The sequence below is a fragment of the Argopecten irradians genome, chromosome 1 (genome assembly GCF_041381155.1).
Source record: "Argopecten irradians isolate NY chromosome 1, Ai_NY, whole genome shotgun sequence".
Classification (NCBI taxonomy): domain Eukaryota; kingdom Metazoa; phylum Mollusca; class Bivalvia; order Pectinida; family Pectinidae; genus Argopecten; species Argopecten irradians.
The window spans coordinates 7246861-7262538 of NC_091134.1; the positions used below are offsets into that span (position 1 = coordinate 7246861).

The window sequence follows — 15678 nt, forward strand, 5'->3', positions numbered from 1 at the left end:
TTACTACATTCTTCCCCCAACAAAACCTTGGTCTTTGATCTAATCTAGAAATTGTCTGTAAACGCAGAAAGATAGAAAAACACAGTGACTATAGATCCCTCTTGATTCAACGAACTAAATTGAAGTAGAGATAGCATACACCTGCTGCAAAGAGTTACATGTACACATGTATCATGAAAGCACAACAAATCTAGTTTAACAATATGATATTTTATTGTCACCTGGCGGGCCCTTTCCTCCTCCCATTTTTAAATCTCTCTGCCACAAATGTTCACAAATGATATTCAGATTTTGTGCAATGTCATTGAAACTGCTCTGATTTTCAGCATCTGGAATGTTTCTGGTTTTCAAAATTGGAATTTTCCAGTTATGTTCAAAATCTCGAATGTCCCTCTGGGTAATCTCACTGTGTGCAAACTGGTCAAATCTGTGAAGGTTAAGGAAAGACCTAATTGTCTACTTCACAGACGGAAATATCTTTGTTGGTAGCAGTCAATCTTCAACACAAACTTTCATAATCGCTTATTAAACCGGAGTGTAAGAGTATTATAATCTAAATCACCCAGCCCAGTACCGGTAACGCTTTACTGAAATTTCGGGGACTCTGAATAATAAAAGAATGTAACTAGTTTATTATGAAAACACAGGACTTACCAGGGTGTGTATTTACCCCATCCCCATGTCATTTTTAAAGATGCTCCACCACTGGCAAATGGTATTTTTTCACTATAAAAAAAAGGAGCAGACGATTTAGTATTTTTCATCATTTACAAAAGTTACTTACTTTACACCATTACCACCATTGAAAAGCTTGAGCTTCTAATTTTACTTCAAGTTAAAAATATGAAAAATAATTAACTGCATCCCGAAAAAAATCTGTGACACTTTATCCTTTATGGAATGAAGTACTGATTGCGCATGCACCAAAGGCGAAATAAATTATTTTATATTATTTTTTGTGTTAATTAGGCATATATATACACGATTAAACACCAATTATTGTTCCAATGATTAATATCATTTATGCTGTGTCGACAGTGGAGCAACTTTACGCATAGAAAATGAAAAAGGACCCCACTTTTTTCTGAAACTGTATTCAAATTACAATAGGGGAGGGACCTCTGAGAAAGACCTCATCTATGGAACAACAAGCATTCAACAGTTAAACTCCGAGTTACCATATCCAACCCTACAAGCACCCCTTTCTGGACTTATTTAGATCATACTATACACAAGTTTCTTCGTTTTATAATTGTCTTTTACCAATTGATATGTTGCTTACTTAGTGAAATCATTTTGTAAAAGATCTTAAAGTTTTCCTGTTAATTTTCTCAATGTTAAAGATGCTCCACCACTGACAAATGGTATTCTTTCACTATCAAAAACAGGAGCAGACGATTTAGTATTTTTCTTCAGTTACAAAAGTTTCTTACTTTACACCATTACCACCATTGAAAAGTTTGAGCTTGTAATTTTATTTCAAGTTAAAAATATAAAAGATAATTAGTTGCATCCCGAAAAAATTCTGTGCCACTATATCCTATATGGAATGAAGTACTGATTGCGCATGCACCAAAGGCGAAGTAAATTATTTTATATTAATTGTTGTGTTAATTATACATAGATATACACGATTAAACACCAATTATTGTTCAAATGATGAGTATCATTTATGCTCTGTCGGCGGTGGAGCATCTTTAATCAAACTTCATGGGAACTTTAATTTGGTCGAATACTGTAACAGAAGATCAAATGATCAGAAATCTTCAAAGAGGGGTTAAAAAGGATACTTTGTTCCTATGACAAGTTTAGTTGTGTTATCTTTCGGAGTACTGATGCGAGTGAGCTGATGAGGAATATCATCAAAGCTACTCTTATCTATAAAGGAGAACAGGAAAATAACAGCATCGGCCTTGTCCAGACACGCCTGTAGCGAGAAAAAAGATCATATATGATAAACAACTACGTTTGATCCAGATACTATAGGATACAACTCTATTATCATTAAACAAGAGATCCCAGAGGGATCTTGGCACCCACCAAAAAATGATCAATGTCTGACAATGGAAAGAGGGATCTTTTCTCTGCTTTTCAAACTTTTTCAAACACACTACATATAAAATTTGAGACAGATCGCTATAGTACTTTCTAAGAAATAGTGGTAACAAACTTCACCAATGAAATCTAAGATGGCGGCCGGTTGCCTATCTTGTTTACCGATCAGTCCCGAAAGGCATTATGCCTCAGTCCTAAAAGGTACTATGCACAACTAGGGTACAAGGGGAACCTATGCATAAAATTTGAAAAAGATCACTTCAGTACTTTCTGAGAAATAGCGATAACAAACTTTAACTATCAAAATCCAAGATGGCCGTCAGTCGGCCATCTTGTTTACCGATCGGTCTCAAAATACAATATGCACAACTAGGATCCTAGGGGAACCTGTATATGAAAATTGAGAAAGATCCCTTCAGCACTTTTTGAGAAATAGCGGTAACAAACTTTAACTATCAAAATCCAAGATGGCCGCCTGTCGGCCATCTTGTTCATCGATCGGTCTTAAAATGCAATATGCACAACTAGGGTCCTATGGGAACCTATATATGAAATTTGAGAAAGATCCCTTCAGTACTTTTTGAGAAATAGCGGTAACAATCTTTAACTATGAAAATCCAAGATGTCAGCCTGTCAGCCATCTTGTTCACCGATCGGTCCCAAAATGCAATATGCACAACTAGGGCCCTAGGGGAACCTGTATATGAAATTTGAGAAAGATCCCTTCAGCACTTTTTGAGATATAGCGGTAACAAACTTTAACTATCAAAATCCAAGATGGTCGCCTGTCGGCCATCTTGTTCACCGATCGGTCCCAAAATGCAATATGCACAACTAGGGTCCTAGGGGAACCTACATGTGAAATTTGAAAAAGATCCCTTTAGCACTTTCTGAGAAATAGCGGTAACAAGAATTGTTAACGGACGGACCACGGACGAAAGGCGATTTGAATAGCCCACCATCTGATGATGGTGGGCTAAAAATAACATTTTCCTTCATTGGATATCATGCATTTTGTGTGACATTGACAAGAATTGTGAAATGATAAATGTGAAAAATACAGTATGCTTTTTAAAGGCCCACTACCTTTCCGAAACGGCTTTTAATTTTTAAAATGGGAATGTAAAACAAGATCGATAATTTTGTAGAGTCTTAAAATTTATTTACTTACCCTTAATACTACTTTATCATCACCTTCTGAAAGATTTGATTGAAATAAATAAAATGTTTATTTTCATAACGCGGGTCGTATTATGTTTCCCACCGTCTTCCTAAATACCGCGCGGTAGTTGGTTATCACTGCACCAGACGGCAAAACAGCGAATTGACTCTCCACTGTTTTCATATCATACGCATGGAATCTTGCACATGTTTGGTGTCGTAACCTTATTTTAGGTCATCGTTATGCATTTTCTGATGTTATTAATGTTTTTTAAGAAACCTTTATATTTTGCTCCGGAAAGGTAATGGGCCTTTAATCCAGATTGCAAAGTTTTGAATAGTTAGCCTGCTAAAACCATAATGATCATTAACTTGTTTGCATGACCAAAATGGCACACAAGCAACAGACAGTACAAAATACTTGAAACTTACTGGCATTATATGATCGTATTTCTTTGTTGAATTCTCTCCTGTATCCCAGAACTGTATTTGAAACATAGAAGCTTTGTTCTGTTGTAAAATCTTCCCTGGCCAAAACAAAGACGTTGTTTGGATACCTTAAAAAAAGGTGAAATCATTATCTCTATTTCCCTTCATACCGTATTTTCCCTAATGAGGGCGCTGGGCGCGGGTAAATGGCCTAGGGGGCGCCGTTATTTGAGACCATTTTTAGATGTTTTTTTCTGAAACAGACTATAGTCATCTTGCTTTTAGTTTCGTATTTTTCTGAAACTTACTATAGCCAAATTACGTTTTGAAGTCAAGTAAGTATTGAAATTACATAATTATGAAGAAATGTATGCACCAGAAGTATTAAACATTGGTTAAATATGTATGTTTCACGGAATTTTGGCATTTTATGCTAGCCTGTTTGTTTACCATGCGTACACAAAATGGCGGACAGTGCTTTCGATCGCTAAGCTTACTCTCGTTTTGTGGCAGATGGGAAATACCGACAAGAGCACACAATTAAATGCTTAGAAATGATAACATGCCTGTTATTTAGTTACCTTTATCATAGACATACAGTAAGTATTCATAAAACCTGTATGGACATCGCTAAAATGTTGTTGCCAGTTAGTCTTCATCCATACACGTGTGTGGGGCATTCAAGTGACACGTTTTGTTTTGAACATGGAATTCTCGCTGTTTCTATGTGTAAACACTTGGCAAAGATGTCCTAAGTTGCCCAGTGCAATACATTTATAGCTGATCGGATATCTGTTATGCATCAGATTGATGTGAAACAGTATTTTATTAGCGTCTGCAAAGACAAATCGTCACAATCTGGCACAAAAATTGTATGAAATTAGCTGATTTTTTTCAGCAAAAAACGTGGGGGCGCCCTTATATTAGAGGAGGCGCTCTTAATAGGGAAAATACGGTATATCTACCCCTTCTGCACAAAGATGGGTCTAGATGATCCAGGGTTTAATAATTTACCAGGAAAATTTAGGGACCAATTCCAGAGTGAGTATAATAGTAACAGGGAACAGGTTTCATCAGAGCCCAGTTTCATATAAATAAAGTTGTTACTTATATATGTAATTTAAAGTTGTATGGTCTATAACTTTCGCTCTTTTTGCCATAGTGAAAACTGTGTAAGTGTTATATATACTTTTCTCCGTCTGTCTGAGTTTTAAACTTTCTAATTTTACCACTTTTTATAAAGTTGCAGCACTGGAAATATTTTTAATTATAACAAGAGGCCCATGGGCCTTAACGGTCATCTGACCCATGGCACAAAACAACAAAGTCACAGTATAAAGTAGTGGTTAACAATTAATATAAACAATACAAGGAACTCCTTAGTTGAATATGTAAGTTTCTGAAATAGGTAAATGTCATTTGTTGAACAAACTTGGTAGCCCTTCATCCATATATGGTTGTAACCCATTCAAGGATTAATATATGGAGTCAGATTTTAAAGCCAAATTTCAGCAAAGCTCCCATTTTTTTGACCTCCGCCATACTATCCCCATGGGTCTTAGCTCGGTCCTTTATAAAATATGATTGTCCTCACCTAAAGTTCCCCCTTCTGAATCAATTAAAACCCATATAGACCAATTTTCATTGAGGTCGGAGACTGAACCCGAACACAGGAAGTTGGCGAGCGGCCATCTTGGAATACGAAAATGTTTGTATGTTGTTCGGCATCAATTATAACCCCTATAGACCAATTTTCATTGAGATCAGAGACTGAAACCTTAAAACAGGAAGTGGGCCAGTGGCCATCTTGTAATAACAAAATCTTTACGAAAATGTTTGAATGTTGTTCCACATTATTTAAAACCCCTATAGACCAATTTTCATTGAGATCGGAGACCGAAACCTGAAAGCAGGAAGTTGTCCAGCTAAAATTAAGAAAATTTGCCCTTTTGGGGCCCACCCCTCAGCTCCTAGGGGTCGGACCAGACTCATTAATACAAGAGATCCCAGAGGGATCTTGGCGCCCACCAAAGAATGATCTATGTCTGACAATAGAAAGACGGATCTTTTCTCTGCTTTTCAACTTTTTACTACATATTACTACATATGAAATTTGAGAAAGATCCTTTCAGTACTTTCTGAGATATATAACACTGACAAACTTCAATAATCAAAATCAAAGATGTTGTTGACCGATCAGTCACAATATGCAATATGCAGGTCCTAGGAGTACCTACATATAAAATTTGAGACAGATCACTTCAGTACTTTCTGAGAAATAGCGGTAACAAACTTCAATTATCAAAATTCAAAATGGTGGCCTGTCGGCCATCTTGTTGACCGTTCGGACCCAAAATGTAATTAGGGACCTAAGGGAACCTGCACATGAAATTTGAGACATATCCCTTCAGTTGTTGACCGATCGGTCCCAAAATTAAATATGCACAACAAGGGCCCTAGGGGAACCTACATGTGAAATTTGGGAGAGATCCCTTCAGTACTTTCTGAGAAATAGCGGTAACAAACTTTAACAATCAAAATCCAAGATGGCGGCCAGGCGGCCATTTTGTTAACCGATCGGTCCTAAAATGCAATATGCACAACTAGGGCCCTAGGGGAACCTACATGTGAAATTTGGGAGAGATCCCTTCAGTACTTTCTGAGAAATAGCGGTAACAAACTTTAACAATCAAAATCCAAGATGGCGGCCAGGCGGCCATTTTGTTAACCGATCGGTCCTAAAATGCAATATGCACAACTAGGGCCCTAGGGGAACCTACATGTGAAATTTGAGAGAGATCCCTTCAGTACTTTCTGAGAAATAGCGGTAACAAACTTTAACTATCAAAATCCAAGATGGCGGCCTGGCGGCCATCTTGTTAACCGATCGGTCCTAAAATGCAATATCCACAACTAGGGCCCTAGGGGAACCTACATGTGAAATTTGAGAGAGATCCCTTTAGTACTTTCTGAGAAATAGCGGTAACAAACTTTAACTATCAAAATCCAAGATGGCGGCCTGGCGGCCATCTTGTCAACCGATTGGTCCTAAAATGCAATATGCACAACTAGGTCCCTAGGGGAACCTACATGTGAAATTTGAGAGAGATCCCTTCAGTACTTTCTGAGAAATAGCGGTAACAATCTTTAACAATCAAAATCCAAGATGGCGGCCTGGCGGCCATCTTGTTAACCGATCGGTCCTAAAATGCAATATCCACAACTAGGGCCCTAGGGGAACCTACATGTGAAATTTGAGAGAGATCCCTTCAATACCTGAGAAATAGCGGTAACAAACTTAACTATCAAAATCCAAGATGGCGGCCTGGCGGCCATCTTGTTAACCGATCGGTGCAATATGCACAACTAGGCCCTAGGGGAACTACATGTGAAATTGAGAATCCCTTCAGTACTTTCTGAGAAATGGTAACAAACTTTAACTATCAAAATCCAAGATGGCGGCCTGGCGGCCATCTTGTTAACCGATCGGTCCTAAAATGCAATATGCACAACTAGGGCCCTAGGGGAACCTACATATGAAATTTGAGAAAGATCCCTTCAGTACTTTCTGAGAAATAGCGGTAACAAGAAATGTTAACGGACGGAAGGACGGACGGACGGACGGACGGACGGACGGACGGAAGGACGGACGGACGGAAGGACGGACGGAAGGACGGACGGAAGGACGGACGACAGACCACGGACAAAAAGCGATTTGAATAGTCCACCATCTGACGATGGTGGGCTAATAAAATATGATTGTCCTTCCCCAATGATGTTTCATACCAAATATGGATGAAATTCATCCAAGGATGAAGGTGGAGTAGGATTTTAAAGCTAAATTTAAGAAAATTTCCCCATTTGGGGCCCCACCCCTCAGCCCCTAGGGGTCAGACCAGGCTCATTTATATCAAATATGATTGTCCTTCCCCAATGATGTTTCACACCAAATATGGATGAAATCCATCCAAGGATGAAAGAGAAGTAGGATTTTAAAGCTAAAATTAAGAAAATTTCCCCATTTCGGGCCCCACCCCTCAGCCCCTAGGAGTCAGACCAGGCTCATTTATATACAATATGATTTTCCTTCCCAAATGATGTTTAACACCAATTATAGATGAAATCCATCCAAGGATGAAGGAGTAGTAGTATTTTAAAGCTAATATTAAGAAAGTTTGCCCTTTTGGGGCCCACCCCTCAGCCCCTAGGGGTCGGACCAGGCTCATTTATATAAAATATGATTGTCCTTCCCAAATGATGTTTCACACCAAATATGGATGAAATCATCCCAAGTATGAAGGAGGAGTAGGATTTTAAAGCTTAAATTAAGAAAATTTCCCCATTTGGGGCCCCACACCTCAGCCCCTAGGAGTCAGACAAGGCTCATTTATATAATATATTATTGTCCTTCCCCAATGATGTTTCACACCAAATATAGATGAAATCCATCCAAGGATAAAGGAGGAGTAGGATTTTAAAGCTAAAATTAAGAAAATTTGCCCTTTCGGGGCCCCACCCCTCAGCCCCTAGGGGTCGTACCAGGCTCATTTATTTAAATTATGATTGTCCTTCCACAATGATGTTTTCTGTGTAATCGTAATTACATTTCAATTACTTTTCAATTACATTACACCTATTATGAAGTTGAACTTAGCAGCCAGTATACTAAGTTTAGAAAGTGTAAAGTTCAACTTGTCTGCTGTAGTTCAACTAAAACTGAAGATAGATGTAACAGTGTTTAGTATTGGTCTATAAAAATCTTTTATAATTAGTTTTCTGATGAACTGTAAGGCTCAAAGAAATAAAGAATACAAACGAATTGTCTATACAGGTACACTTTATAGCTAATTTTAAGTTTCACCAGTGTGCCCATGGGCATAAGAGCATATTGTATTAAACAATGGAAAGCACTGATTTCATAAGATCAATTCAGTTGTTTCAGGGAGTATGTCCTCAGATTTCCAATGAACTTGTTGTTTAAGGAAACAATGAGAAGTCAATTAATTCTGTTTTATATTCCCAGTAACTGTTCTTTTTACCTGTACAGTCAAGATTTATCTGTTTAGCTCAGAAGCATAAGTCACATGTTTGCTTTAAAAAAATCCTTAAAGTATATACTTGATTCATTTTTAAATATTTAACATGCATTGCATTGTAAATGAAAATAATAAATAATTAAATAAAGAAAAATTACACTGCTTCAGATTTCCGCTTTCTCACTTGAAGAATCAAGAATTAGATTTCAGGTTTAAAATACAAATGTATCTACTTGTTGTGTTATACCGTCATCTGCAAAATGCAGGTTATCAATTAACCACATACGAAAAATGCACATGGTCATTTCTAAGACACACCAGTTTAAAAAGCATGATGTGGGACAGGTGTAAACTTGAAACTAAACAAGGACATAGTCATTCAGATCTCCCGCCAATGGAGATATCAAAGCTGAAGTAAGTTTGATTGTGGAGACTTATGTGTATGAAAAACAAGAGGCCCAGAGGGCCTGTATCGCTCACCTGGTTTGTAATGCCTAGGAATGTTCTGAATATAAGTTCATTGTTTCTTTTCCGAATTCCCCTATTGGGGCCCACTCTTTCTGCTCCAGGGGGTCAAAGCCAAAATTTATACAAATTCTGTTAACCCCAAGGATGTTTCTAGGCCAAATTTGGTCACAATCCATGCAGAACTATATGACTATTAGCGATTTACAGGATTTACCTCTATTTCCCCTATTGGGCCCCGCCCTTCCTGCCCCCGGGGGGGTCAGAGCCAAAATTTATACAATTTTCTGTTCTCCTTCCCCCAAGGATGTTTCTGGCCAAATTTGGTTACAATCCATGCAGAACTCTAGGATAAGTAGCGATTTATAGGATTTACCTTTATTTTCCCTATTGGGCCCCTCCCCCCCTGCCCCCGGGGGGTTAGAGCCAAAATTTATACAAGTTTTGTTCCCCTTCCCCAAGGATGTTTGTGGCCAAATTTGGTTACAATCCATGCAGAACTCTAGGACAAGTAGCGATTTATAGGATTTACCTCTATTTCCCCTATTGGGCCCCGCCCCTCCTGCCCCTAGGGGGTCAGAGCCAATATACAAGTTCTGTTCTGTTCCCCTTACCCCAAGGATGTTTGTGGCCAAATTTGGTTACAATCCATGCAGAACTTTAGGACAGGTAGCGATTTATAGGATTTACATCTATTTCCCCTATTGGGCCCCGCCCCCTCCTGCCCCCGGGGGGGTCAGAGCCAAACTTTATACAAGTTCTATTCCCCTTCTCCCAAGGATGTTTGTGGTCAAATTTGGTTACAATCCATGCAGAACTCTAGGACAAGTAGCGTTTTATAGGATTTACCTTTATTTTCCCTATTGGGCCCCTCCCCTCCTGCCCCCAGGGGGTCAGAGCCAAAATTTATACAAGTTCTGTTCCCCTTCCCCCAAGGATGTTTGTGGCCTAATTTGGTTACAATCCATGCAGAACTCTATGACTAATAGCAATTTAAAGGAAATGTTGACGGACGGACGACGACGGACGGACGGACGGACGGACGAACGGACGCCGCGCCATGACATAAGCTCACCGGCCCTTCGGGCCAGGTGAGCTAACAAGAGGCCCATGGGCCTTAACGGTCATCTGACTCATTGCACAAAACAACAAAGTCACAGTATAAAGTATTGGTTAACGGTTAATATAAACAATACAAGGAACTCCTTAGTTGAATATGTAAGTTTCTGAAATAGGTAAATGTCATTCGTTGAACAAACTTGGTAGCCCTTCATCCATATATGGTTGTAACCCATTTACGGATTTTAAAGCCAAATTTCAGCAAAGCTTCCATTTTGGACATCCGCCATACTATCCCCATGGGTCTTAGCTCGGTCCTTTATAAAATATGATTGTCCTCAACTAAAGTTCCCCTTCAGAATCAATTAAAACCCCTATAGACCAATTTTCCTTGAGATCGGAGATTGAAACCTGAAAACAGGAAGTGGGCCAGCGGCCATCTTGGAAAACCAAAGTCTTAATTAAAATGTTTGCATGTTGTTCGGCATTAATTTAAACCCCTATAAACCAATTTTCATTGAGATTGGAGACCGAAATCTGAAAACAGGAAGTGGGCCAGCTAACATTAAGAAAATTTGCCCTTTTGGGGCCCCACACCTCAGCCCCTAGGGGTCGGACCAGACTCATATATATAAAATACGATTGTCCTTCCCCAATGATGTTTCACACCAAATATGGATGAAATCCATCCAAGGATGAAGGACTAGTAGGATTTTAAAGCTTAAATTAAGAAAATTTCCCCTTTTTAGGCCCCGTCCCTCTGCCCCTTGGGGTCGGACCAGGCTCATTTATATAGAGATTGAACAGTGTTTTGATTGCGTTAAAGGTGGTATGAATGAAATGGGATACAGACATATTCAATGTAGAGCGCTAGCGCTACATGTAGAATATGTCTGTATCCCATTGCGTTCATACCACCTTTAACGCAATCAAAACACTGTTCAATCTATATATTTACATAAATAAATCTACCTTTACGTACAATTTAAAACGGCGATGGTTGCTAAGTTGGGTAACTACGGTAGTCAGGATGAACGAAGATATAGTTCCTATTGTTGAATGTTATAGCTGCAGTTTGGTTCGAAATACAACAATGACACTTTTCAATTATTTTCAACAAATATTTTTTTCAATTTGATAATATATATTAATAATGTCCATTTCGAATAAAAATTGAGATAACCAAGGCGGAACGACTACCGGTATGTATTGTTGTCAGGGTAGTGATGTGGTCCGAAGTGAAGCGAGCTGCCATATTTGATTTTCAACCGAGGAAAGTGACTGTGATAAAGCCTATTGATGGTATGACCATTGAGCTGCTGAATGTTTGTCATGTATGTATCGGTCTAAGAACGCGATAAACACTAAATTCTTCGCAGTCATGACTTTTATTTTATTGTACGGAGGATAGACAACTGTTTGCGTGTGTGTAGGCCTATTTTGAATGCAAAGACGGGGCCATTTAAGCTGATGATACTGTTTCGGATAGGCTACCTGTAATGTTTTTTTCTGGAAACCTGTATATGATCTTTTAACCTATTGTTCGCTTAGACGCTCCCAGAATTATTCACCGACAATCAGATGTTCTGTATACACATGTACATCTGACGTAACTATGGGATTACCCGAACATTCCTGAGGAAAGCCCCCCGGTTGTAGCCCCGACAAGCGATTCATTTTGTAGTTTATTACCGTTACAATGCTTGAACACATGTTTTGCTTTGATGTCAAATACATATTTGATTGGATCTAATAAAAACTCTTTATTGTTATTTTAAAATCCGTCAACTTATGACGCAAAATCTTATCGAAGCGTGAACTAGTAGTCCGAACCTGCACTGCGTTTGTATTCATACGTCATTGCGTTTATGCTAATTTGAACGCAACTCCCCTCCCGTTGACTATATAGGGGCATATGTAAATATATAAAATATGATTGTCCTTCCCCAATGATGTTTCACACCAAATATGGATGAAATCCATCCAAGGATGAAGGAGGAGTAGGATCTAGCTTAAATTAAGAAAATTTGACCTTTTGGAGCCCCGCCCCTCTGCCCATAGTGGTCGGATCTATTTCATTTATATAAAATATGATTGTCCTTCCCCAATGATGTTTCACACCAAATATGGATGAAATCCATTCAAGGATGAAGGAGGAGTAGGATTTTAAAGCTTAAATTAAGAAAATTTCCTCTTTTGGAGCCCCGCCCCTCTGCCCCTAGGGGTCACCAGGCTCATTTATATAAAATATGATTGTCCTTCCCCAACGATGTTTCACACCAAATATGGATGAAATCCATCCAAGGATGAAGGAGAAGTAGGATTTTAAAGCTAAAATTAAGAAAATTTGCCCTTTCGGGGCCCCACCCCTCAGCCCCTAGGGTTCGGACCAGGCTCATTTATACAAAATATGATTGTCCTTCCCAAATGATATTTTACACCAAATATAGATGAAATCCATTCAAGGATGAAGGAGGAGTAGGATTTTAAAGCTAAAATTAAGAAAATTTGCTCTTTTTTGGGCCCCATCCCTCAGCTCCTAGGGGTCGGACCAGGCTCATTTATATAAAATATGAATGTCCTTCCCCAATGATGTTTCACACCAAATATGGATGAAATCCATCCAAGGATGAAAGAGGAGTAGGATTTTAAAGCTTAAATTAAGAAAATTTGCCCTTTTGGGGCCCCACCCCTCAGCCCCTAGGGGTCAAACAAGGCTCATTTATATAAAATATGATTTTCCATCCCCAATGATGTTTCACACCAAATATGGATGAAATCCATCCAAGGATGAAGGAGGAGTAGGATTTTAAAGCTTAAATTAAGAAAATTTGCCCTTTTGGGGCCCCACCCCTCAGCCCCTAGGGGTCAAACAAGGCTCATTATTATAAAATATGATTTTCCATCCCCAATGATGTTTCACACCAAATATGGATGAAATCCATCCAAGGATGAAGGAGGAGTAGGATTTTAAAGCTAAAATTAAGAAAATTTGCCCTTTTGGGGCCCCACACCTCAGCCCCTAGGAGTCAGACAAGGCTCATTTATATAATATATTATTGTCCTTCCCCAACGATGTTTCACACCAAATATGGATGAAATCCATTCAAGGATGAAGGAGGAGTAGGATTTTAAAGCTTAAATAAAGAAAATTTCCTCTTTTGGAGCCCCGCCCCTCTGCCCCTAGGGGTCGGACCAGGCTCATTTATATAAAATATGATTGTCCTTCCCCAACGATGTTTTACACCAAATATAGATGAAATCCATTCAAGGATGAAGGAGGAGTAGGATTTTAAAGCTAAAATTAAGAAAATTTGCCCTTTTTTGGGCCCCATCCCTCAGCCCCTAGGGGTCGGACCAGGCTCATTTATATAAAATATGAATGTCCTTCCCCAATGATGTTTCACACCAAATATGGATGAAATCCATCCAAGGATGAAAGAGGAGTAGGATTTTAAAGCTTAAATTAAGAAAATTTGCCCTTTTGGGGCCCCACCCCTCAGCCCCTAGGGGTCGGACAAGGCTCATTTATATAAAATATGATTGTCCATCCCCAATGATGTTTCACACCAAATATGGATGAAATCCATCCAAGGATGAAGGAGGAGTAGGATTTTAAAGCTAAAATTAAGAAAATTTGCCCTTTTGGGGCCCCACCCCTCAGCCCCAAGGGGTCGGACCAGGCTCATTTATATAAAATATGATTGTCCTTCCCCAATGATGTTTCACACCAAATATGGATGTAATCCGCTCAAGGGTTAAGGAGGAGTAGGCTTTTGTATAAATAGTCTTACGCACGACGCACGGCGCACGACGACGGACGAAACACGATGACAATAGGTCATCCTGACCTAAAAAACCAGGAAAAAGGAAGTTGAGCTAAAGAAAGATGGAGTATAATTCAAGTAAAGCGGGGCTGCAATTGTTGAATCAGGTATACAGTCTTGACATTTATATTAGACTATATACACAAAGATGGGTGATGTTTTGCAAAGTAACATTTACCATTTACCATGATATTTTCAGCAATGTTTCCATGGTAACGGAAAAAATGCAAAAAATGAAAACCTAAAAATAGCAAAAGGTACTACTAGACCATAAAAAGACCCAGTGGGCACATAACGTCCGGACAACATTTTGGCAACGTTTTATTTAGGTTGCGACGTCGGGGACATTCTGACAATGTTGTGAGAACGTTTTTCTCCAAACGTCCTCACGACATTAGCACTTGACGTCCTGAGAATGTTTTTATATGGTTAGGAAAAAAACTTTGACAATAATTTAATATATTTCAAAAAGTATTATTGTTGGAAACAACTTTTAAATGAAGCGAATGAATCTATTCAAATAATGATACATACAAGTAGGCCTTATATTTTTTTCAATAATTATTAACTAATAAAAAAATTATTAATCATTTTTTGTACTTTTAAATAGTTTTATTTTTTTAATTACAGATACTATAGGTATTAATTGAATAGATGAAAACAAAACAAAAAGTATAATTATAAATACCAAGTTTACATACCGATTATTACGTCAAATAATATGTAAACTACCGAGTTATGATAAAAGAGTTGTGTTACCTCCCTTTCATTTTAAAGTTTATCCGCTAGGGGTCGGTATTAACTATTTAAAACAAAAAATTAAAATCATTAGAATAAAGCGTCTTTTTATACCAATAAATTGTGATTTTATTTATATATTTTACATATTTTCCCCGCACACTACAGAAACTAGGAGTGGAAACTCGTAAAGATTTGTTTGGTGTTTGCACGGTTATTTTCACTTCCGGTTCTTTGTTCATTCAAACTTTGTGTACACACGTGCTTCACACCGATAACATTTCTTAGCCTCGACAGCATCCAAACAGGATATATAACTTCCAGATATCGACAGATATTTCAAGGTAAGTCTTTGTTGATTCGTATACAAACTTGTTTTTAAAAGAATGTGTTTATTATATTATATCGCGGTAAGTTATTTTATCTATATGTGTAGTCAGTATTTTGAGTATGTATACACATATACATTAACTTATACAAATTCCCTGATGTGCCTGTATCCTATTTGTGTTTTTATTTATGTAATAACGTACCGGCACATGAAAAATATATCGTCTAAATCACTATATAGATGTTTAATGTTTTATTCTGTTTTCTTTTACAGATGAGAATGCTTATATAAGTACACACAGAAGTACGTGAAATGGCTCCTACACAAACAGTCTAGGTGCAAGTTGTTGCACCTATTTCATGCAGGATGAGCAGAAGACATTAAAATATTATATAAACACTATATTTTGTTGTTGTTGTACTTCAAAATACTAGAATAATGAAAATAAACAACGTAACATACAAACTTTGTGAAAACATTATATGAAAACATTCGGCGGACGTTGTCAAAAAACGTTCCCCAAACTTTCATTTGCAACCTTTTTGCAACCTAAATGCAACGTTGCGATCGGACCTAA

General features: G+C 38.1%; 1 protein-coding gene across 3 annotated transcripts in view; it reads right to left on the bottom strand.

Moving 5' to 3' along the window:
* Nucleotides 1-194: 194 nt before the first annotated feature.
* The window catches only part of LOC138316473 (ciliogenesis and planar polarity effector 2-like), a 28528-nt gene continuing 13044 nt past the window's right edge, over nt 195-15678 (bottom strand). For all 3 annotated transcript variants that reach the window (XM_069258170.1, XM_069258176.1, XM_069258181.1), the window contains exons 4-6: nt 3649-3773; nt 1791-1927; nt 195-427 (exon numbers count right to left, since the gene is read on the bottom strand). In XM_069258170.1, coding sequence (XP_069114271.1) covers nt 196-427; nt 1791-1927; nt 3649-3773 — 494 coding nt within the window. In that variant the 3' untranslated portion in view covers nt 195. The remainder of the gene's footprint in view (nt 428-1790; nt 1928-3648; nt 3774-15678) is intronic.